This window comes from Pristis pectinata, chromosome 4 (genome assembly GCF_009764475.1).
Source record: "Pristis pectinata isolate sPriPec2 chromosome 4, sPriPec2.1.pri, whole genome shotgun sequence".
Classification (NCBI taxonomy): Eukaryota; Metazoa; Chordata; class Chondrichthyes; order Rhinopristiformes; family Pristidae; genus Pristis; species Pristis pectinata.
The window spans coordinates 97,015,086-97,040,830 of record NC_067408.1 but is presented as its reverse complement, the minus strand read 5'-3'; the positions used below and the strand labels follow the sequence as shown (position 1 = coordinate 97,040,830).

The 25,745-nt window shown below is 41.1% G+C and overlaps 2 protein-coding genes and 1 long non-coding RNA gene across 3 annotated transcripts in view; 2 read left to right on the top strand and 1 right to left on the bottom strand.

The window, feature by feature from the left end:
* Positions 1-25,745, top strand: part of LOC127569494 (uncharacterized) — a 534,065-nt gene that overhangs the window by 104,515 nt on the left and 403,805 nt on the right. The window lies entirely within an intron of this gene.
* On the bottom strand, positions 5,564-16,012 carry LOC127569498 (uncharacterized). Its single transcript, XR_007956202.1, has 3 exons — positions 15,875-16,012; positions 7,035-7,200; positions 5,564-6,143 (listed from the first exon to the last, which is right to left on the bottom strand). It is a non-coding gene; the product is annotated as an uncharacterized LOC127569498 (long non-coding RNA).
* On the top strand, positions 15,929-25,548 carry nfkbiz (nuclear factor of kappa light polypeptide gene enhancer in B-cells inhibitor, zeta). Its single transcript, XM_052014200.1, has 12 exons — positions 15,929-16,279; positions 17,782-17,912; positions 18,115-18,148; positions 19,080-19,183; positions 19,419-20,098; positions 20,376-20,481; positions 21,124-21,270; positions 21,971-22,034; positions 22,323-22,498; positions 22,610-22,720; positions 23,085-23,252; positions 23,454-25,548. The coding sequence occupies exons 1-12, from the start codon at positions 16,105-16,107 to the stop codon at positions 23,505-23,507; spliced, it is 1,950 nt and encodes a 649-aa protein (XP_051870160.1). The 5' UTR covers positions 15,929-16,104; the 3' UTR covers positions 23,508-25,548.

The window sequence follows — 25,745 nt, the reverse complement described above, 5'->3', positions numbered from 1 at the left end:
CAGATACGTTGAACAGGTTCAAGAGCTTGTTGGATAGGCATATGGAGGAACGTGAGATAGAGGGATATGCGGGAGGAAGGGGTTAGGTAGTGTGAGGGTGGTCTGATGGATGGCACGACACGGTGGGCCGAAGGGCCTGTTTTGTGCTTTATGGTTCTTTGGTTCTTCTATGGTTCAATCAACAATAACATTCTGTTACTTTTCCTAATACTTTAAGTACCTGTGTACTTCCTGTAGCTGCACATGAGCCTCTGCAAATGAGGTACTCGGACACCTAGACTCCTCTGCATTTCAGGGCTCAGTAATCTCCTCCCATCATATACTTTATAATTTTTTCCTGCCAAAATAGACAATTTCACATTTTCCCTCACTATACTCCATTTGCCAGATCTTTGCCCACCATGTGACCTCTCTGTATCCCACTGTAATCTCTTAATGTTCACAACTAACTTTATTAGCTATGTTTGCACCATTAACAATTGAAGCAACTGTACCTTCAGTGTATTCATCCAAGTCACTAGGTAAATAGTAAAGCGTTAAGCCCCAGCATCAATCCCTGTGGCATGCTACTAGTTCTATCTTGTCAGCCAGAAGTCGACCCATTCATGCCTACTCTCTGTTTCCTGTTAGCCAGCTAATCTTCCATTTGCAAAGCTAATCATGCCATATGCTTCTTTTAACTTTGGTATGAAGTTGCTCGTCTAACTTCAAGGATTTGTGCATATATTCTCACAGGTAGCTTTATTGTCACCACCCCCTCAGTACCACTTAGATTATTCCACCATTTAGGCACTACTAAGGAATATAGAGGCCTAGAGACTTATAGTACTGAAACAGGCCTTCAACCCACCAAATCCCTGCTGACCATCAATTACCCATTCACACTAATCCAACATTAATGCCATTTATATTGGAGGACATATGTTGGATATGTTCCAGCATGTTGGAATATCCTTTGCTTGCCTGGCCAAGTGCATCTTCAAGAACACTCAAGAAGGTTAACATCAACCAGGATAAGGCAATTGATTGGCATCCATTCTACCACTTATGTACTGTAGATGTAGTCTGTACCATCTACAAAATACACTGCTGTTACTTATCAAAGCTACTTTTTCAGCACCTTCCAAACCCTCATTCTCAACCACCAAGATGGATAAGCACATGAAAATGCCTTATCTCCCAGTTCCCCTCCAAGTTAAAAACTATCATAACTTGGAAATATATTATGCCGTTCCTTCATTGTTGCTTGATCCAAATCATAGAACATTCACCAGAAGGACCATTCAGCACCACCTTTGCAAGGATAACGTATGTTGGTATTGGTATTGGTTTATTATTGTCATTTGTACCGAGGTACAGTGAAAAACTTGTCTTGCATACCGATCGTACAGGTCAATTCATTACACAGTGCAGTTACATTGGGTTAGTACAGAGTGCATTGATGTAGTACAGGTATCCTATAGACGTTATTTTATAAACCCTTCCTCTATGGATATCACAAGCAAACCTCTTTCCATATTATTTGCTGTATAACCAATTTCTGCATCATTTTATGTTATACAAGGAAAGTACCGTTTTATTAAAATAAACAGCCAACTACTATATTACCAATATGTGTAATGTCTGTGTCATTTCATTTGTGCAACTCTTCATTTATGTAATGATTTTATATGGTAAATGACTAACTTTTTTCCCAGTTGATGTGACAAGTTATATAAAAGTAGACAGGTACAGTGATATAAATGATGTGCTACCCAATATTTGGAATAGATGGTTATATCCAAATGCATGACTTGGCTGCTGCTTCTGGCCATGTCCACCAGTTTTAATTATACCACATTGCCTTTTCCCTTTACTGAAGCTCCTTTCTCCTCATCTATCCCTGCTGCTGTGGTCTATTCCTGCTGCAATTTCTTGTGTGAGTGGATGGATCAGACACACCAAGGACGTTGAAGGACAATAGTGGGCTTCAGAATCAATGTGGTCAATCCTTTTTTTCAGTTTACCAATGAAATTCTATCATGTGGTGCAGATAAATATTGCATTAAACAATACAATTTTTAGGCTACCGTCTTCAAAGAAGTGCAACTGAGAAAAATTCTTTTATTGTACTGATTCAGATATTAATGGTCAAATAGACAGCAGAATTCAAATTGGAGAAAGTATTGCTGAAAAATAAAGTCTCAAACAATGTACATTTAATTTTAGTGGTTGTGATCAAATGGCAGCTGGAAGTGTACAGGCTGTTTAGAATTGACCAAATGTTTTGCATTGAGAAGGAGCGATGTTAAGGAGTGACATGTTTTCGGAGGAGATTTGTAGAGTGTACGTTAATGTGAAAGAGCCTGGGAATCTATGTGTTATCTGATGCAGGTGTTAGTCACTTTTGTCAAAGAATGTGTAGCCAAACTTGCATTTGCGCCCAACATCCATTCCCAAGAACAAGACCTCAAATGAATCGATGTTAAAAAAAAGCCATTGTAGCATCATGAATCGAGAAATCCTGGCTAACAATGACAGTGTGGTGGGACCCTGATGCACCCTCCTGCCCTCCCAGTCGCTGCACAATGCTGTGCTGAAACCTGGCACAAAGCCAGTCATGAGTCACCCGCAGCTGAGTGTGGGGAGGCCGGAGGTGAGGGCCGGGGTGACCGGCGCTACTACAGGATGCTGAGATGTGGGGCTCAGGGCTGCACCTTGGCCCGACACAGTGAGTGCAGGCTACTGCAGGGGACTGGCAGCACCTGACCCAACCATCCTTCTCATCACCTCCTCCTTCTCCCTCCCCCCCTTTGTTTGGCTGCACTGTTCTTCTCAGGCTGGAGACTTCCCTGGAGTAACAAAGTTGACTGAGGTGATGAGGGACATGGTGAGATCTGGACTATTAGCACACGAGCACCCGCTGCTGGTCCTTACCATTGCTGGTACCTAAGAAAAACAAGGTAACATTGTCTTAATGATGACCAACATGTGGTGGCTCTGACATCCACCATCATGAAGTGCTTCAAGAGGCTGGTTACGGCACACATCAACTCCAGCCTCCCGGAACACCTCGACCCATTGCAGTTCACCTACTGCCAGAACAGGTCTACAGAGGATGCCATCTCCCTGGCCCTAATCTCTGGAGCATCTGGACAGTAAAGACACCCACGTTAGACTATTGTTTATTGACTCCAACTCCACCTTCAATACTGTAGTTCCAAGCAAACTCATCACCAAACTCCAAGACCTAGGACTCAACACCTCCCTCTGTAACTGGATCCTTGACTTTCTGACCAACAGACTGCAATCAGTGAGGATAGGAGCAATTCCTCCACCACAATTATCCTCAACACTGGTACCCCATAAGGCTGCGTCCTCAGCCCTCTACTCCCTATACACTCATGACTGTGTGGCCAGATTCTGCTCTAACTCCATCTACAAGTTTGCAGATGATACCACCGTAGTGGGCCGTATCTCAAATAACGATGTATCAGAGTTCCAGAAGGAGATAGAGAGCTTAGTGGCATGGTGTCATGACAACAACCTTTCCCTCAATGTCAGCAAAACAAAAGAGCTGGTCATTGACTTCAGGAAAGGGGGTGGTGCACATGCACCTGTCTACATCAATGGTGCTGAGGTCGAGAGGGTTGAGAGCTTCAAGTTCCTGGAAGTGAACATCACCAATAGCCTGTCCTGGTCCAACCACGTAGATGCCATGGCCAAGAAAGCTCACCAGTGCCTCTGCTTCCTCAGGAGGCTAAAGAAATTTGGCATGTCCCCTTTGACACTCACCAACTTTTAACGATGCACCACAGAAAGCATCCTATCTGGATGTATCACTGCTTGATACGGCAACTGCTCTGCCTGGGACCGCAAGAAACTGCAGAGAGTTGTGGACACAGCTCAGCACATCATAGAAACCAGCCTCCCCTCCATGGACTCTGTCTATACCTCTCGCTGCCTTGGTGAATCAGCCAGCATAATCCAAGACCCCATCCACCCAGGACATTCTCTCTTCCCTCTCCCATCAGGCAGAAGATACAAAAGCCTGAAAGCACATACCACCAAGCTCAAGGACAGCTTCAATCCCGCTGTTATAAAACTATTGAACGGTTCCCTAGTACAATGAGATGGACTCTTGACCTCACCATCTACCTTGTTATGACCTTGCTACCTGCACTGCACTTCCTCTGTAGCTGTGACACTTTATATTCTGTTACTGTTTTTACCCTGCGCTACCTCAATGCACTGTGTAATGAATAGATCTGTATGAACAGTATGCAAGACAAATTTTTCCACCTTACCTCAGAACAAGTGACAATAATAAACCAATACCTATACCCGCACAACGGTGGACGCCCAAGCCGCCAACACCCTAGTGCTCAGCGGTGCTGCCGCTTGCCCAGGCCAGTGAAGACAAGCAGCGTCTCCACACTGAGCCGACGAGGGAGCAACAGTGAAGGGCAAGGGCTCTCGCCGGGTTGCCGGCACACTGCTCGTCCTTCTGTGGAAAGCAGTGGGGGTACCTCGGACTGGGAGACCAGGAGCCCTAGAACAGATGACCGTTCTGCGGGGTGGAGGGCCGGCGTACTTCCCACTTACGCCGCTGTATCGGCGCAAGTTTCCATGAAATTCCGAGCCGGTGTTTCCCCCAGCACATGCTCTGGGCGGAGGGAAGCGGAAACTGACCGGGAAATCAAACCAGGCACCCTCCTGGACTTCCCACGTGCCGCGTCGCTCAGTTTACCATCCTGCCTTATATCATCTTTTAAAGACATTTTAATACCTGGCTACATGAAAATATACTCGGTTAAATTGTTGACAAACCGACGAATGAGGCTGGATGTAAATGTCCACATTTCCTTGCGGAAGAGGGTCGTTAACTTGCCAGTGTGACACAATGAGGGCAATGGGGTTGCTTGCTCAATTCCACCACACCTCACTGTCATAGAAGTGATCGAAGTCATTTATTCTTCATTCAATGTCCATGGTCCTAGTTATAAGGATAAAGGTTTGCGGAACATTTTACATGTTCATAACTAAACAATTGCCCGATTAAGTTGCCCCTGAATTGGACACACTATAGCTGACTGAAGTGAGTTCTCACATCGCGGCATTACTGAACACAGGTTCCTTTCAGTCGATGGAAGGGTGTGCAATGACACCACTGTCAAACGACTGGGAATTTCCGAGACGTCAGACCTCGCGGCTCGGAAACACGGTGGAGGTTTTTTTTAAATATTTTTCTGACCTAACGTGAGCAGTCCTCATCAATCATTGTTGGGTTCGGAGGAAGCACACAAGACAGAACAAAACTCCTTGTTTGCTTCAGACACTGCTGGGACTGAACGTGTCGTGGACAACAGTGGGAAGGAAATGACTGCAAATTGCAGGTAATTCATCTCTGCCGGAGACGCGCTGTGTTTTTCTGCCTTGCACTCGGATTAAGCATGTTTGATCATGAATGTCACTTAAACGCTTTCCAAAAGTTTGAGCTCCTGAGAAACAACAGACAAATGAAAGACCGGTTGATCTAAATATTATTTATTTCAGAACATGATTGTCAATTAAATTGCGCAGACTGAACACTAGGGTTAAATCCGATGGTTAACTGCCAATGTTTCAGCACTTAACATAACCTGCTTAATTCCGGTGGTTTAAAAGTTAACAACAAGCTCCTAATAGGCAGGGTAGTCCAATTGACGGAGCAATTGTTTTCTCATGAAATACTGGTTTTCAATCGTTTCGTCCCCAATATTAACGGAGTTAGAGGGATGTAAAGAGCCGCGGCCAAGCTTCTGGGGATCAAGCACCAGTCGAGAATGGTGCCACCACCATGGAAATCGGAGCAGAGTAAAAAAAGCCCTTACAGATGCTGGAAATCCGAAACAAAGAACAAAACGCTGCAAACGCAGCGGCATCAGCTTCAAGCATTCTCCGCTGCTGTGGACATCGCACCGCAGGCGTGTGGGGAGATTGAATAATTTGCCAATAGGTGGCTGTTAGGCGGAAATTCGAAGCCCGGGAGATCCCCTCCGTCACGGGCAGGTCAGAGTTCAGGGACTCCGAAACGAAAATATATTCCAAATTCTTGAGATGGTAGCCGGAGACTGGGCGGGTGCACGTAACATAGTTGCTCCGCATGGTTGCAGTTGGAAATTCTACAGAACATGATATTTAAAAAGGTCCGCTCAAAAGGATGCATGAGTCTGTTCAGATATGTCATCTCTGTAACTTTGGTGAAACTAAGTTATTGAAATGACTGATTTGAAAGGTCTACGTGCAATTTGTTAAGTTTCAAGCTTTTCTCCCCTTGTTTCCTCAAGGTGCTGATCATTGGGATATGGTTTTACTGACACGGAATGAATTGTGGTCTTACCCAAGTGGTCTTTTTTCATGCAAGGGCCCAAGGAAGCAAGGACTCTGACTAAACTATCACAAGGTATAGCAGACTATACTTCCCTCATGCACTGCACAATGAAGTCCTCATTGTAGTCGGTCTGATGCAGAAGATGAAATGATTTCATTTCATGGTGATTGCACGATATTTTTACAACCCAGACAGCTTTATTGTGACAAGGGCAAAATTCTGTGCCATTATTAATGCCTAAATATCGCGCCCTGAAATTATAAATGAGACTCCTTGTTCAGCCTTCTTCCTTTTAGTGGAAGATTTGTTGTGAAAAACATTGGGGAATAATCTTAAAGGGAACAATTTAGCCCCTTTCAGTAAGGAAGTCACATAAGACATGGAAACCGAAGGCACAAAATTTGTCCTGTCACTAAATTACAGCAAAAAAAAGTTGTCAGGAATTATCTTCGAACATTCTCACGTTATTTTTGTCCTTTGCATTATTAATGAGTGTACCTTAAAGACAGAGTAATGTGGTGAATAATGATACAGAACTAGAGGTCGGAACCAAAAGTTCAAATCTCACTACAGGGACTGTTAAAACTAAAGTCTGGAAATATTTCTTGGACAAAATACTAGTGCCAGTACAGTGACCAGGAAAAAGCTGGGATTGTCATGGTTCCCCATTTAGTTCACTAACCTGGGGGAGAAAATCTGCTGTCGGTGCCAACTTTGGTTTACATTGACTCCAGACACATACAATGAGTTTTACTGTTAATTGTCTTCTGAAGTCATCTAATAAGCTGTTCTGGTCAATGGCATCTAGGAATGGACAAAAATGCTGGCCTTCCTCATGGCATCAAAATCTGTGGATGAATTGAGAACAGACATAATAGGGGGACAGGTTAAATTAAACAAACAAATCACTTCCATATAATGATATAAAAGTTATACCAATGTGTGAGGACTTCTTGTCAACATGTAATAATCAGAACAAGTTTGCTCAGGTTCTATTGTGCATCTTCTTTTGTTCAAGGACACCGATGTCACTGGCCAGGCCAGTGCTTATTGCCAAACCCTATTTGCTCCCCGAACTGAATAGATTATTAGGCCATTTCAAAGAGCAGTTAAGAATCAACTTCACAATTGTGTGTGTGTCCAGAATCACAAAAGCAAGGCTAGTTAAGAATGGCACCTCTCCTTCCCTGAAGGACACAAGTGGAGTGAATGGGTTATAATGTCATGCTTGTTGTTAAATGGTCACAACCACTGATACCAGCTTTTTGATTCCAAGTTTAGAAAGTGACTTCATCAACTGCCATGATCGGATTTGAACCCATGCTGTCTGAATCTCAGTCATTGCCTGCAGGTCCATTAACGAAACCACTATACCACCATACCCACTTTTTTATTGATGATCCAGTGTACAGTATAGGTTGTACTAGCGCCATATGAAATGGAACGATAAGAGATTTGATTATGTCACATTTGTGTAGTTCATGCAAAAAGAGGATGAGCCAAATGATACCCATAGGATTTCTCTTAATTTGAATTGCTGTCTTGTACCATTGCCTAGCTTTCCTTTACATAATTTATTAGCCAACATGAATAATATAGATTTCGCTCTATACGAGTGAAGTTGGACTAAATCAAGGGCCCTTTATGTTCAGGTCCTAGAGTCACACCTGCAGAAGGTGATTCAGAGGAACTGGACCCTGAGTTTTATCATTTGGGGTATGGTCTGCCTAGTGGAAAAAGCTTTTGGTACCAGCATCAAATGACAGGACAGTCGACAGGGCTTGTACTAACATGAAAATATTTCAGAAGACAGGTGAAAAAAGTTTACAAGTTTATTTTGCTATGGATTGTTGTTTTACTGCAACTAATAATACCTGACATTCTGAAACTAATTCTTGAAAATAACAATCTTTATTTTACAGACTGAAATAAACTTTTTTTAAATGAGGTACTGTACATCAAAAACAGGGATGTATTGGCTCAGCAGACTGTTTTTGGCTACAAAAAATTTAGTATGGCTTCATATTTGTACAGAAATAAGAACCTAAACTTAAAGATGTGTCTTAGTTTTACATCGTCTTACTTTGAAGGAATGCTGTTTGAGGGTTACAGTTTGACAGGCCCTGATACCTCTCCCAGGGCGGGCATTCCTCATGTCATTGAGACTTTATGCTTTTCCCGTAAAATGCTCCAAGTCTAATTTCTTTGACGGCATGTTATAGTGAACAAAAGTAGCAGCACGAGTTTGTCATAAAGTCAGAGTTATACAGCACAGAAACAGCCCAACTCGCCCATGCTGACCAAGGTGCCGAGCTTGTGTTGGATATTGTCTGGGTAGCATGTTTCTGGATTCCAAGGCTCAATTTCCCAGTGAAGAATGAGGGCATTTAGTCCATTACATTTGTGCTGCTCTATGAAAAACACATGCTAAGTCTGTTCCTAATACCCTTCTAAATTTTAATTTTTTCAAACACATCAACCTCCCTTGTTAAAATCTTTCTGGATTCCACTGTACTTTCACCATTGTGGGACATCCCGCATCCTAAAGTAGTTGGCAAAAAAAAACCTCATCTCTTTCTGAGCTCTTTAAATGATTTTAAAGTTTGGTTAATAACACATTCACCTTTATTGCTGCAGAATGTGCAGAGTGAAGATTCGTGGTTCAAAATGAAATAAGGAAAGAGAAAAAGATGAAATAATATATCCTGCTTTCTGCATTTGGCTTCAAACTGAGAGGCCCTGGAGAAAATGGGCTTCCATTTTTCAGTGTCTAAATAAGGACACATTTATACCTAGAAATTCTAGTACATCCTAATGAACAAAGAACATTACAGCACTGTACAGGCCCTTTGGCCGACAATGTTGTGCTGACATTTTATCCCTGCTCTAAGATCTATCTAACCCTTCCCTCCCACATAACCCTATTTTTTCTATCATTCATGTGTCAATCTCAGAGTCTCTTAAATGTCCCGAATGTATCTGCCCCCACAACCTCTGCTGGCAGTGCATTCCACGCACCCACCACTCTCTGTGTAAAAGAAAAACTTACCCCTGACATTCCCCCTTATTACCTTCCTCCAATCACCTTAAAATTATGTCTGCTTGTGTTAGCCATTGTCACACTGGGAAAAAGTCTCTGACTGTCCACTCGATTTATGCCTCTTATCATCTTGTACACCTCTATCAAGTCACCTCTCATCCAGAGAAAAGCCCTAGCTCGCTCAACCTATCCTCATAAGACATGCTCTCCAATCTAGGCAACATCCTGGTAAATCTCCTCTGCACCCTCTCTAAAGCTTCCACATCCTTTCTATAATGAGGTGACAGAACTGAACACAATACTCCAAGTGTGGTCTAACCAGAGTTCTACAGAGCTGCAACATCACCTCACGGTTCTTGAACTCAGTACCCCGACTAATAAAGGCCAACACTCCATACGCCTTCTTAGCAACCCTATCAACCTGCATGGCAACCTTGAGGGATCTATGGACATGGACCCCAATGAGTGAAAGCTTCATGAGTGAAAGCTTTATTGCACCCATGTCCCTGGGCCTCAGTACGTTACATTATTTGGCAGAGAATATGTGTTATTATGGAGGCTAGATTCACAATGCTGATACCCACTGGGCCAATTAGGCCCATTGCTGTGGCTGGTGGGGAAGGGGGTGGGATTTGGACATGGGATCCTGGCAGGTTGCTCACTGGTAGGTGGGTGGGAGAAACAGGTGACAAATTGGATGGGAGTTGAGGGGGAGAGGGGAGGAATCAGCAATTTAATTGGGGACGAGCAGGGAATCAGGACGAGCAGCAAGAAGGCAATTGTGGTGAGCAGGTTTGAAGGGTTGGTATCTATGAATCTGGCATTGGAAGGTTTAGGAGGAGTGGGCTGGAGAATGGGTTATGATGGTGCCTGAAGGTTGAAGGCAAGTGATTCAGTTACCCGGAAGGATTTGCAGTCAGATTCACTAACCTGGGAGTATCCAACAATGGTCCTTCCAGGGCAACATGGTCCAAGTTCCTTTGCTATGGGCCCATTGGTGCCTGGTTGAATTTATAGAGTGATGCAAAATGATCAGGTAATGAAGGTTATAATTTTCTTTGGCGGGGAGGGTGGGGGGGGGGTAAGTAATTTTCTAGTTATGTCATGCTGAAAGAAGGGATATTCAATTCAATTTCTTAACATTGATTTCAATTTCAGACTTTAAAATCTTTGGAGAGGTTAATCCAAACCTATTTATATTACCTTTAAACACATGAACTAAGGGAAAACATTAATTAAATCGCAGATAACCAAATATCTTGTAAACTTCATTGTTGTATTTTGAAGTCATTACAAAATATCCTGGATTTATAATTGCAACATGCTTAAAGTCAAAATGATGCATTTAAAAAGGCCAGATACCTGTACAATGAAAGCCAAAAATAGTGTGGAAGTCCAACAGGATCCAGAAATATGGACTGACAAGTTTTTTTAAGTAGCAATGCAGATTTGCAAAGCATAAAGTGCAGAAATGAACCAACAAGGTTCATTTCTGGAATTCATAAACAGGAGCAGTTATGTTAGTTACAGTTTTACATGGGTTTAGACTGTACTTCACTGTACAACATCTAGAAAAACAGGTTGAGGCCCCTTTTATCAAGGAAAGAGAAGACCAGGAACTACCCTGATACTGATCTTTAGAGTTAGGAAGGTATTTACTAAGATATTTTCAATGTAGGGTAGTCTGAGAACTACAAGATACAAACACAAGATAATCAATAGTGCATACAGTAAAATATTTAGGAGAACCTTACTTGGAATATCAAAATCTAAACAATATCTTCCTCAATCTTTGGAATAAGAGGGTGATCAGAAATAAGGGATTTCCCTTTTGGTAATACGATACATAAAAATAAAGAAGTGACAGATATTGGGAATAATTACTTTGCTTTGGAAGAGGAGCATGACCTGCCAAACACACAAGAAAACTAATATTGAATCGAGGACAGGGACTCTTTAAAAATTAGTGAAGGCAAAATAACAGCTATGAAGAAATTAATGGCACTAAAGAATGGATGGTTTCCCATCTCAGGATTTTTAAGTAAGTAAGTAAAAATGTTGCATGTTCCCTAACTACAATCCTAAAGAGTTCCAGTGAACTAATTGAAAAACTATGTATGTGGTTCAATTTGAGTCAAATGTTCTCAAACAATAGAACCACGTGCATAGTTTTCCAATCAGTTCATTAGAACTTCAGAATTTAAAATTATGAAGATAGACTTGGAGCACTGGGAATGATAGACCAAGGAACCTGATTTCTATTTTCAGGCACTTACTAGAGCTTATAATTAATGCAGAATGACTCAACACCTGGTTAAGAGACAGCCAGCATGGACTCATGGTTTGTTATGCCTGATGAACCTGAATATTTTCAGGGATGACTGAAGTTGTGGACAAGAGAATGCCAATGGATGTTATTTATGTGAACTTCCAGAAGATATTTGATATATATTATGTCAGAAACTGTTAGCTAAAGTGGAAACTCATGGGATTAAAGTCAAATTATTGACCTGGTTAAGACACCAACTGAGCAGCAGATGGCACAGCAGAGATAATGGGCAGGTATTCAAATAAGTAGGATGTGACCAGAGGGTCACTATTATGAGAAACAAATTACCTGAAGATGTAGAAAGCCACTCATCTGCTATTGACTCAAAGATATGCAACTATTAAAGAAGCTAGAAGTATCCATAACAATGCAAAATGGTTTTAATGCATATAAAAAAAATCATGTCAGTAGATTTGGAGATCTTCACAGAAAATTACAGCTACATGTATATAAATCAATAAAACCTCATGGATATGTACAGAAATTTTAAAAAGGCAAATGGAATAAATACAGAAAACATTGAAAATACTCAGCAGGTCAGACAGAAAGTTTGGAGAGCAAAGAAGAGTTGATGTTTCAAGTCAATAGCCTTTCATCAACGCATGGATAAGAATCCTGGGCTTTGGATCTGGAGCAGTGAAATACAACAGGGTAGGTTATCCTCAGCAATATGACATTCTGGTAAATCTACACCTGGGATACTATGATCAATTTTGTTCACCAATTTGCAAGAATATTTTGACCTTGGAGCATGGGTTTACCAGAATGATATCCAAACTACAAGAGCTAAATTACGAGTGTGATGGATATTCACTTTCCAGGCCCCAAAAAGGTTTATTGCTAACCTAAGATTTTTAGCACAGCAGCATGACCTGTGTAAAGGTCAAGAAGCGGTTGCTCATTAAGCTAAAATTCCTTTTGCAAAAACAGCAGAAATTGTCCCAGGCTCAAGATGTTTGTTGTTTGCTAAGTTAAACTTCTAACCAATATTCCCTGCTCAGCCTCTTAACATAAACAAGAGAATGGGATCCACGTTAACTTAATTAAACACTCCAGTCACCAGGCCTGAAAATGTAGTTGAAAAAACATCACATGCCAATTATGTCAACTAAGTGAAAAAAAACACTATAAATGTTAGAAAACAGTGGGGGGTTAGAAAATCACAGAAAGAAGGGGTTACAGAAAGAAGACCTAGAATTCATTCTTCAGCCTTTAGTTTTTTGCTGGATGACTTGTTTGTCTGCAACTTGTTGGTATGACTTTTTAGTTTGTGAGAATTGTACTTGTGTTTGGAAATCCTTTGTAAGTTACAAGTCATGGTTAAGAATTACTTATTAGAATTAAATGTGTCTCACGTAAAATAAACAGTGTTTAAACTGCTTTGTTAGCTGGAAGTATCTTCTCCTTGGTTGGGAGGAGGGACCCCCCGCTCGAAGCAGTGATTATTGACAGCTAGACCTTTCCATGGAGACTAAAGTAGTGAAAGTAAACTAGTCCTTGAAGTGTAGGTTGATACATTGTAGTCTCCCTGTAGTAAGGGTACTCATAGATACTTATGCCAGATAGAACTTAAAGTCTTGACTTAAGTTTAGAGCTCTCGGATGGTACACTCAATATCATCACACAAGGAAAGAATATATAAATTAGTAATAAGACCAGAAAATGCTATTAACACTCAGCAGATCAGACAACCTCTGTGGAAAGAGAAACAGAGTGACTGTTTCGGGTTGAGGACCCTTTGTCAGAACTGCATGCAATGAAGGGCAGGCATGGTAGTGTAGTGGTGTAGCGTAATGCTATTACAGCACCAGTGACCTGGGTTCAATTCCAGCCACTGTCTGTAAGGAGTTTGTACGTTCTCCCTGTGTCTGCATGGGTTTCCTCTGGGTGCTCTAGTTTCCCCTCTCATTCCAAAAGATGTACAGGATAGGAGCTGTGGGCATGCTATGTTGGCGCCAGAAGCATGGTGACACTTGCGGGCTGCCCCCCAGCACATTCTCAGTAACGCAAAAAGATGCATTTCACTGTGTGTTTCGATGTACATGTGACTAATAAATATCTATCTTATGAAGCCTGGTGATGTTTTTTGGCATGGGTGTGCACTCTAGGTTCCTGAGAGTAGCCAGGTTGTGGTTAATAAGAACACTGACCTTAATCTTTTGATTCGTGTGTGCTGCTAGAGGTTTGAAGGAATGAAAGTGTAATAACACTGTTCGAAATAGAGAGAAATAAACCTGGAAATTGCAGGCAGATGTTTAATATGAGAGGTAGGTAAGTTGTATAGACCATCAACAAGAGCAACATCATCCTAATTTGAACAAGTGTGGGTCAGTAAAGAAATGAATCATATCTGAGCAACCTGATCAAAGGAGAGGATTGATAAAAGTAGAGCAGTATATTTCATTACTGTGAATTTTTGTGCATTGATGAAACTTTGATAAGGTAAAGGAATATGTAGGTAATGAGAAGTAAATACAAATTTAGAGAATTATTTTGAAAATAGAAACCCACAGTCGTAGCTTGTTTACATAATTAGGTGATGGGAGATGTATGAGATGTAATATTATTTTTAATGACTGAAGAGAAGTATGCAGTTGGTTCTCAGTAGATGGTATCAGGACCATTGCTTTATTTGTTATGTAGACACAATCAACTTGGCTTTTCAGGAGTACAATTTGAAGTTGATACAAAGCAGTAAGGTATTAAGTGAGCAGGATGGTAGCAGACTTTAGGAGGAAATAGTGAAATAGGAAAACACATGGCAAATGAATTTTAATCTGGTGTAGTGTGATATGACGCACTTTGAAGAGGCTATGTAATTTGAATGCTGAGGGTGGTCTAAGAGGAGAGGGTCCTATGTTCTCTTCACAATTCTGGTCCATTTTGTGTAACACTGATAATTTGCTCTGCATAAACAACAATTTGAATTTGTGTGCTGCATTTAACATTGGGAAATTTCTCAAGGCACTTAGCCAAGGAAGGAGATTGGTGATACTGAGAGATTTATGGTGGGAATTTCGGAGCTTGGGGACTAGATGACTGAATGCTGTCAGCAGTTAGCTAAGGAGAGTGGGAATTCAGAGTTGAAGAAATTCTACTTGAAAGACTTTTAAGAGGTTATGGAAATTGGACAGATGAAGCCATGGAGAGATTTAATCCCAAGGATGAGGATTTTAATGTTAAAGTGCCAGTGGACTGGAATGCAGTGTTGGTGAGGAAACACAAAAGGGAAATTGCGAGTTGGATTTGGTTGTGTTACAGAAGCTGCAGAATCTTGAATGTGCTTGCGTTTAGGGAAGGGAGAGGGTGGGAGTCTGATCAGGAGAACGTTGGAAAAGTTGAGCATGGAAACTGAAATATAAGTGAGATCTTAGTAGCAGATAGGCTGGACTGGAGAAAGGCGGGGGATGCTATCAACCTTCACTCTGACGTAGAGGATGTGGTGTTTGAAGTCCAGGATTACATAGGCCACAGGTTGTGAACTGGAGGGTTCAGCGCGGATGGAAGAATATAGCAGAATAGAACTGGCAGAGGGGATTGGCTGTGAAAGTACCGAGTTTGTGAAATGAGGAGAAATCTCAGAATAACTTGCACTGTGGTGAAGTTGGATTGAGTCCATTTGATCAACGACTAGATAATGATTAAAAGAGAAAATATCTATGTATTGGACATATGAAACAAGAACTGAAAGTGCAAATAATATACAGGAAGTGAGCATCTTGAAAGGAATGTCCTGAGTCTGTTTTGGTTTAAAGTTAAAACTACCAATGGTTGAAGCACACATAGTTTCTCTATCCACCCCACCTATACCCCTTATAACTCTGAGTGCCTCGGCTCTCGTCTGAGACCTTCTTTCAGAACTTTTTTTTGGGTCAAGCTTTCGGTCATGTGCCCTAAAATCACCCAATGTGGCTAGGCAGCATTTTATTCAGAAGCGCTGAATAAACTTTGACTTGGTCTAATTCTAAGCAGAAGTATTTGTTCTTTCATTTGCCTCCTCCGTGCGCTCTGGGCGTCGCTGCCAGAGTGGATTACCCTTCCAACTGGACATAAAACCTTGCCGGTTTGGCACTGGAGCCTCGAATAATGCAAGAGCAACCCCTCCCCTTCCCCTTTCATCATTGCCAGTAATGTAGGCTGTTCGTGCACTTACCGTAATTCCAGCCCCTTGATGTGATCCTCCCCGTACGTTGGGACGAATAGGAGATGAAGGAGATACGTAATAAGCCTGCCTCCCGGAAGGTGCTGCAGAAAAATAGTTGTGGCAGGGGCTTGGTACATTCGCTGCGAGGAGGGAGTTCTGCAATACTAGTGGTTCGGTCCCGGAGCTGCCTGGAATACGCCCTTACCACCCACTCCGGCTCTCCTGTCTCTGCCTGAAAGATGATCCTGGACCGAGGGAGCGAGAACTCGGGCGACGGCTGCGAACGAGAGAACTGGCTGGGGTCGAGCCCTATCAACCTGGGCTCCTTCTACCAGAGCTCCCCTGCGGCCAGCGAACCCTGCTCGCCCGCCTCGCCGCCGTCCGAGGCGTCCAGCTGCAGCGTCCCGTCCCCAGGTATAACCGCTACCCCTCCCCCCACCCCCACCGAGCCCCACACCCCTGTTTCCCGTCCCCCACCCAGCCGGGACTGGGAGCGTCGCCTCCCCCTGGACAGGTAGAAGCGGCCCCCAACACCAACCTCCCACCCACCACCCCCTTCCCCACCCCGCCCAAACGGTCTCTGCCTGCTCAGGTTACAGTCGGGGCCCCTCGCCTTCCCCAGCGTCCCCCCCAATTCCTCCGTCCGCCGCCCCCCCCCGGAGGTACAGCGAACCGGACCAGTGCGATTGCCTCACTCGTCCTTAAACCCCCCCCCCCCCCAATGTAGAGCTCCTTCATCCCCCAACCCCCCTCCCCCCCACGTATAGATACAGCCACCCACCTACTTCCTCTTCCCCAAACGAGGGAAGGGGACAGCTGTTTCTTCCTGAGGCTTCCGACTACCACCTCCCACAGTACGTGTCCGGCTACCCACCACCTCTCCCCCAACCGGTGGAGGTACAGCCGGGCCCTCCTCCTGTCCACCGGTAAAGCTGCAGCCGCCCCTCTCTCCCAGTCCCGCTCTCGCCGGCTGCCCACTCTTCCATTTGAAGCTTTTACTTCTTTTTATACTTCCTGTAGCCTGGTTCTTAATATTTTGTTTTTGCCTCGACAGCCTCTCCTTCTGCACAATTCTTTACCCCTATTTCGGTTTGTTTTGATCGGGGTGTAGGGTCGGGCTGCGATGTACTGTGAGCGGGTTTTTCCTTGCCAAAAAAAATGGTTTAAATCATAATGTTTAAAAAATGAGAGAAAAGCGCTCTGTTCCTTTGACTGTTCCTACCTTGGTAGTCTTTGTTTTAAATAGTGACGATTTTAAACTGCCAATCCAAGTGGTTTAGAACGGGAAGTTGATCTCAGTTTTTGAATTGATTGCTTTGTCCAGATTGTTTTGTATGGCAGTTTCAACAATTCTCAGTCAATTTTTAAATCTAGAAGTGGCGTCTTTCTTTCGGGATTACAGTGGGTTAAATTGAAATGGCGACTCTTGGTGTTTGTCCCGTGACTGGGTGGTTTGGCATTGGGTGCAACATGTATTCATTTTTCTTGCCTGTTTCGGAGGTGAGTCATCTGCAGCCCTGGATTTTTCCACTGTACCTTGATGCAGTTATTCCTGATCCAACCTCTCAGCTTAGCTTTCACTGCTTGCAACCTTTCACTGTTGCAACCTTGTTCCTGAGTCAGCTGGTTCCAAGATCAAGTCCTATACCAAAAATTTGAATGTGGATATCTAGGCTGATATTTCAGGGCTATACAGCAACTTTCAGATAAGTTTTTAAACCAAAGTCCATCCACTCCCTCAGCGGGATGCGGAAGATCCTACTGCATTGGTTCAAAGAGCATCTGAGTTGTCCCTGATGTCAGGGTTAATGTACAAAGCAGAGTATCTGGTCATCATTGTATTGCTGTTTGTGGGAGCTGGCTGGATGTAATTTGGCTGCTGTTTAAAATGGTCTTTCTTCTATTTCTTTTCCTAGTGGCCTGCTCGGGCTCTGAAGCAAGGGGTCTGAAACAACCCTTCCAGGGAGTTCGAGTGAAGAATCCAGTCAAGGACCTCCTTAATCATTTCAGGAGCACCCGCTCAGGCACCAAGCTGGAAAGTCACTTGGTAACTCCATCTGATTTCTCTTACATTTTAATCACAGTAAATCCATTTAAATAGTTAAACATTTGAAAAATTCTTGCCTGCTTAAATGCTGAAATTAACTTTTAACATGTGCAATTCAACGTACTGTATTCTTTGATTAAAAGTATTGTAGAAGATCATCTACGTCCTTTTTCATAAAATTGTTTTTTCTCCTTTAATTTAGCCTCAGTCAAATTCATCAGAAGAACCATTTTCTCGTAAGTAAATACCTTGCTAATTTGTAATTTTTGTTTAAACCCAGAATGTCCAATGTACAGTACTATTTTGGGAGGTTAAACCAGGGCAGGACATACAATGAATGGCAGGGCCCTGGGAAGTGTTGTTAAACACAGTGACCTAGGGGTGCAAGTACATAGTTCCCTTAAAGCAACAATGCAGGTGGACAGGGTGGTGAACAATGCATATGGCACGCTTGCCTTCATCAGCTGAGGCTTTCCGTACAAAGTTAGGATGTCATGTTGCAGCTGTGCAAAATATTGGTTAGAATATGTTTGGAGTACTGTGTGCAGTTCTGGTTGCTGCACTATAGGAAGGATGTGATTAAGCTAAAAAGGGTGCAGGAAAGATTCATAAGGATGTATCCTGGATTGGAGGGCTTGAAGACTGGATGGGCTGGGTCTGTTTTCCCTGGAGTAAAGGAGGCTGAAAGTTGACATTATAGAGGTGTGTGTGTGAAAATAAAATAATTATGAGAGGCATAGCTAGGGTCTGTTTCCCTTGGTGGGGGGTGTCTAAAATGAGAGGATGCAAGTTTAAAGTGAGAGTGAGGAGGTTTAAAGAGGATCGGAGGGGTAAATTCTTCACACAAAGATGGTTGATGTCTGGAGTGAGCTGCGAGAGGAGGTGGTGGAAGCAGGAACAGTAACAACATTTAAGAGGCATTTGGACAAGTGCTTTACGCCTTGCTCTTTCAAGTAGGGATATGGGACAAATGGGACTTGCTCAGGAAGGCACTATGGTCACCAGGGATGATTTGGGCTGAAGGGCCTGTTTCCATGCTATATAATTCTATGACTCGAAGTGGGATTGATATAGATAGGCATGATGTCACGTGGAAGCAGTGGGCCAAAGAGCCTGTTTTCATGCTGTACAACTCTGACTCTAATAACCTACTTTTGATCTGAACAGAAATAAGAAGGCTCTTGAGTGGCCAAAAAAGATCAGCTTTGGAGAACCTGACTGATGTACCTCCATATAAACAATCTGCAACACTTGCATCATCATACCCGCTGGTAAGAATATCCAACGATCTGTAGTTTTCTTCAGTACTTCTGTAATGTTTGGGTTTAGAGGTGACAGTAATAATGGTGCTCTGGGGAACCCAGGGTCAAACAATGGTAGTCACTTTATCAAAAGGCAGTGAAGCTATGATGCCTTTACTACTTGCTATTTGCCACTTGTCAAATATTGTGTAATATTTTAAATAAGATTATTCAATTGACTAATCGTCTTTTTTTTTCAAATTAGACTCCGCCCCAGACTCCAAACTCTGAGAATTCAGATGGAGTCCATAAAACTGAATCAAGAAATGATGTAAATCCAGATGTTCTTGAGGCCATAATAAAAATGTTGCGGAATAACACCCATGAGATTTCTCTGAATACTGTCCAGGTCAACTGGACCAATGTTGGTAAGAATGATCAGGTTTTTGAAAGAGAAGGAAAATTGCACAACAACAGTTATATGCAGGAAGTACGAAACTGCCAACTATCCCCTGAACAGTGCCAGGACTTTCAGCAATACCCAATACACAGTCCGCCACAAATCTCTGGACAACGGGAGGGACTTCAGCCATTTCCATTTCTTCCCAGTGGACTGGTCCCAGATTTTCATCCAATGGCAAGTGATTTTTCAGACTGTCCCCTTGCTTTTCCAATGCACCCAAATCCATCCATGTCTGAAGAGTTCTCATTTCCTCAAGTTAATCATCAAACTGTGAGCAGTCAACAATCATCTGAATTTTATATACCAGATTGCAGTTCCCTACAGCCCAGCTCCCAGGGTGATGTATCACAGCCTGCCCCTTTGTACTATCCATCACAAACTCAAGGCAAGTCCTTCTTTCAATGGCAACTTGAACAAGAAGAGAAGAAATTGTCCCATCTTACTCAAGAGCAACTTCTTTCCAAAGACTCTGATGGTGACACGTAAGTGTTTCCAAATCTTTGTTCTTGCCATGTTTTAATATATTCAGTTTTAAATATGTGGTATTTTCTCATTCTAAGGCTCATTGTACCATTATGTTCCTTGGACTTGTTCCCCCGAGATCATCTGGAAAATGCATTTGCTGTTTTAGAATTGGAATTCAGTGTTTCTGAATCTGAAATAGAAGCACAGTGGTTAAAATTTATACAGGGAGGAGATTGGTATTGAAAGCTGTTTTTACTTTATAAACCTTGGGTATGTCATGTTTTTATTTTCCAGTCTTTTACACATTGCTGCTGCACAGGGCAGACGGGCCCTTGCATATGTCCTTGGAAAGAAGATGGCTGCTGTTAACATGATAGATGTTAAAGAACACAATGGCCAGGTAAGCATGCGTTGATGCATCAGTCATTTACTGGACATCATCAGGACTTTTGAGGAGATTGTGGAACATTAAACAGAATTTTTTAGATAATTTTCATTTGTTAAAATCTGCAGTCCACCACAAATCTCTGGACAACAGAAGGGACTTCAGCCATTTCAAGTTCTTCCCAGTGGACTGGTCCAAGATTTTCATCAGATGCCAAGTGATTTTTTTAGACTGTCCCCTTGCTTTTCCAATGCACCCAAATCTATCCATGTCTGAAGAGTTCTCATTTCCTCAAGTTGGTCATCAAACTGTGGGCAGTCAACAATTATCTGAATTTTATATGTCAAGTTGCAGTTCCCTACAGCCCAGATCAAATCTTTAGATCAAATTATTTGAAGTTCCACTTTTGAACAAGAGAGTTGATCTTCCATTTAAAGCTTTATCCACATTGCAGGCAATATTCCTAGTATCAATGTATACTTTCTTGCTAATGTTTAACTGAAATGGATTTGTTTTCAGTAACTGCATGACTTGCATTTTGCAATGGTTACATTGTTTGCTTATTACAATAGTTCCTTATCAGTTTGGCATTTGCTTTATTTTTCCCCCATCCATTTCCTTGTATGACTTAATCAAGTATTCCCTTCTCTTTTAAAGAGTGCTTTGCAAGTAGCTGTTGCTGCCAACCAGCACCTGATTGTCCAGGACTTAGTAACCCTTGGAGCACAAGTGAATACCTCAGATCGCTGGGGCAGAACACCACTGCATGTGGTTGCAGAAAAGGGTTACTTTCAAGTGCTTGTGGTAGGTGTTTTTTTAATCTTGAGATTCTATAGAAGTCAACTGCAAGAGGCTGCTGAGACATGTAAAAACACATGCTTTGCAAATGAACATTTTTTTCATAAATTCCCAAACACCAAACATTATGTACCTTTCAAAGATTTCATATCTTTTGGATTATATTTAAACATCACAATATGTTTTCAAATGTGTGCCATCTGTAGCAGCCAAAGTTGCTATTATCTGAAAGATTCTTGCATAATTTTGAGATCTCTTTTGGAACTTAAAGGACAATATTACAAAAAAAACAATGATAAGCTTTGCCTCACTATTTCCATGCATCTTTGCCTTTTCATCATTTAATCCGTACTCTTGCAAACCAATACATGCTCATGATGTTACTGAGCTAAAATTTGAGAGAGTTAAAACAGCTTTCCTGATGTTCTTTCCTTAAACCTGGAAATTTGATCAAGCTTTTTGCCACACCTCTTCCCATCTCTCCTTTTTAGGTCGTTCCTTTTTGTATTTGCATCTCTGAAGAACCGAGGGCAATTTTGTATGTTAAAGGTGTTCTATAGATACCTGTCATTTAAAGACACAAAATCCTGTTGTGAGTTTACCAATAACCAATTGGTTGTAATATTTGAATAAACTAACCATAAACACCATGCTTTTTCTTATTTTAATTGGTTGTTATTTACACATTCTTTCTGTTCCTATGCAGGCCATTGAAAAGGGGATGACACAAAATTGTCGGCATCTCAATCTGGAAGTTACAAACTTTGATGGTAAGATCTATTACTATTTCTAGCATAAGGGATAGTCAGATAAAGCCCTGTGAAATTTAGTTTAGTAGATATCATCTTCCAATGGTCAGATAATGTTAGATCATTTTATTGAACCAGACAGGACTTTCTCAAATAGTATTCACTAAAGGTAAAAAGAGAGTAAAATGGAACTTGTGAATATCTGTGGACCAAAACAATTTGTATTGTCTTATGTGTGTTGATTTTCATTCACTACCAGCTATAAATAATGATTTAAGAACCTTGAACACTTGCTTTATTTTGTTTTAGGTATGACAGCTCTACATTGTGCAGTCCTGGCCCAGAACCGTGTGGTACATGAGCTTCAGAGTAAAATTCATCAGCAACCTCTATCTGTTGAGACACAGGAGCTGGTCATGAAAAAGAAGAGCTTGTTGGATACTATTAAAACCTTATTACAGATGGGAGCATCTATTGAAACTCGGGTGAGTTCAGGTTTGGTTTTGATTAAGCCCTAGAGAGGCACCACTAAAATGGCCCTGGACACAAGATTTACCTTTTTGAAAGTCTTAAAATAAATGTTTCAATTTCCCCAGGATCGGAAGAGCGGTCGCACTCCTCTGCACTTGGCTGCAGAAGAAGCAAACGTCGAACTTCTGCGTTACTTTCTTGAGCAACCAACCAGTCTGAATGTTGTAAATGCTAAGGTAAGAATATACCCCAGGCAACCAACAACTATTCGCTCAATAAAATGGACTTGTTGCAAAGAGTAAAGCAATTGACACCTTTTCAATGCCCAATTAGCTTCGTTAAATTTATTAGAGGTCTGCATATAACTTACTAATACTACTCATTGCCACTTCACAAAACATTCAGGTGTTCAGAATAACTGATGTGTTGATGTGAAAATGGATTAAAACCTATTATATCTTTTATCTTAATGCAAGATATTTGTATTTTGTTTATATATAAATTTTCCCTATGTTGAAATGGTTGATGATTAGGAGATTGTTCGAGGAAACCTACAATGTTAGTATTTTTGATGGCTAAAGGCTTTGTTTGCATTTTCAGGCATATAATGGGAACACTGCACTTCATGTTGCAGCTGGCATGCAAGACCGAGTCAGTCAGATAGACGCTGTCCGGCTTCTGATGAGAAAGGGAGCTGATCCCAGTGCCAGAAACCTGGAGAATGAACAGCCAGTACATCTCGTGCCAGATGGTTTAAGAGGAGAAGAAGTAAGTGAGTGGTTATAGAGGTGTGAAGATCCATTCTTCAAAACGTACACCTGGAATTTTGTCTGCAGAGGCAACCCACAAAGTTACTTTATACAAGACCATTAATAATTAGGAAGAAAAGCAGCTTCCTCAATGAAAATGACTTTAAATGGTGAAATAATATTGAAAGACTAATTGCTCACTCTGTCTTTCTGTTCGCAGGTCAAGCGCATTTTGAAGGGAAAAGCTGCCCAGTCAAGAATGCCCCTCTTCTGACTTCCTATTTTGGGAAGTTTACCGTCACCCTCACTGTCAGTTAGGCAGTCTTGTTAGTTTTGTACAGAGATATTTGCTAGTTATAAGCAAATGTGTGTTGTTTCTTTGAAAGAAACTTTAATTGTTGACTACTGTGTAGTACTTAGTTTTAACAAAAAGACTTTCTAATGATAGTATTAATCTTCTTTTATTTTGTTTTAAAACTGTACCTCTTTTCTTCTTTAGAAGGTAGAAACATAAGAGGTTCAGTTGACTTTAGATCTGTGGCCTGGATTTTGTAGTCAGAAGTGAAGTGACACTGCTCAATGTTGATCTCACAGAGGCTGTTCATAAATTGTGCTTCCCCTTTTCATTGCATTATTTTAGGTTTCTGACAGTAATGACATTTGCAGTCAATCACATTGAAGAATCCTCATGGACCACAAACTAGGAAAGAAGAGGCATATTTCTTGGCTAGTTTTAAACACTTTACAATTTTTATTTGTTCTCTGTAATACACATGAGATTAGGGCAGAATCTGAAATATACTTTTGAAAATATTTCTTAACTGCACTATTTTGAAATATTGATGAATTACAATCCACAGACATAAGGGCATAGAGTTTGCTAATCAGTAATTAAATCTTATAATGCCATTTTAAGTTTGCTTGCACCTCAAGTGAAACAGCACACAATTTCAGGGTGTTTTAACAGTGAGGATAGTATGTAAATATTGGATTATATTTGAAAGGGCAAAGTAATGGAGCTTGTAGAAGAGCATTAATGACTTGCAGCAGCTTCACTTTATTAACTTGCATTATAGTGTTACACTGGCTGGCAGTTTTGTTCTCAATGCAAATGGCAAAATCCAGGCCATTACTGTTTTAAAAAAAACGTATTGCACAGAATCAGTGTGACATATTGGTAATATTCAGATGCATATCTTATTGTAGTTTCAAAATCGCAACTTTAGTATCGTTAATTGTATGCTTTTTGTTCTAAACCAGGTGTGCATCTGTGGGTGTTGTTTAAACCAAATTCACTGCATCCTATAGGTTGAATCAAATGGTTTGACACAACGTTCAGGTGAAACAATAGATGTAGTATGAAATAATTGGTAAGGCTTGAAGGGAGTTTTTTGTTTTTCAACATAGATGTCGACATTTGCCTCGATTCATCCACTTGTGTGAATAGATCTTTTTGGGTCTATTCGTATTTAACAATGATGCAGTGAAAGCGTATTATTTCTGTAAATTGTGCAATTTTTTTTACTTGGGAAATGTCTTTTTTTGGTATTGTGTACATTCCTTTTAACAAGAAGGATTAGCTAGATTTATTCCACCTATTTGTATAGGAGATTCTGAGATTGGTAGATCTACTAATTGATACATATGGGGTTTTCTTTAAAAAAGGTGTGAAGATTGTTACCAGGAGGGAAGAGGTTAATGAAAATAGGATGTAGGGTGGAGAAAATATTAAAGTAATTTGCTGACTCTCAAATTTTGGTTGAGGGATGAATTACTGATTATAATTTGGAAGATGGAGTGACAGTATGTGTTGCCTTCATGTGTTGAAAGAAAGTGACAAATGGATTGGGAGAATTTTGGATGAGTGTACAGAATTGTACAAGCATAAGTATTCACTTCCTTAATTTCCTGGGGGTATAAATACATTTGTATTCCTTAATGTTTGTTTCTACAGGTATATAATCATAGTTCTCATTGAGGAAAATTCTGTATTTCCTAATTCAATATGCCTGACTTTTTTTTTTGTTTCTTATGATAATAGTAGTTTAGCTTTTAAGCTAAATTTGTTCATAGTGAAATTAACTTTTTAATCATTAAATGTATCAGGGCAAAATTTAGCTTTAAAGTGCTAATAAATTGACTGTTTTGGGGGTATTTTGTTAAATCATTCAATGAAGTATGTCTTGTGGACAGATTCTCACTGTTAATTCATGCAACATTAAAGATTTTGAATGTATTGACTATCTTGGTGTCAGTATATTTTGGGAATTTCCTTCTGGTTTAACAGATTTTTAAATAAAGGTGTTTAAAACTGCATCTTCATTCTGTGGCATCTTTAGTAGTTGGTGCTGATGGTTAACATTCATCACACTTGCAGTGCCTTAATACAGTTTTATATTAACTACTACATTCTCTATGGAATGACATCAAATTTAAAGTAACAGCTCTCACTATTAAGAAATGAGAGTAGGCAATTAATCTTTACTTTTTATATTTCACCTGTCTATTGGAT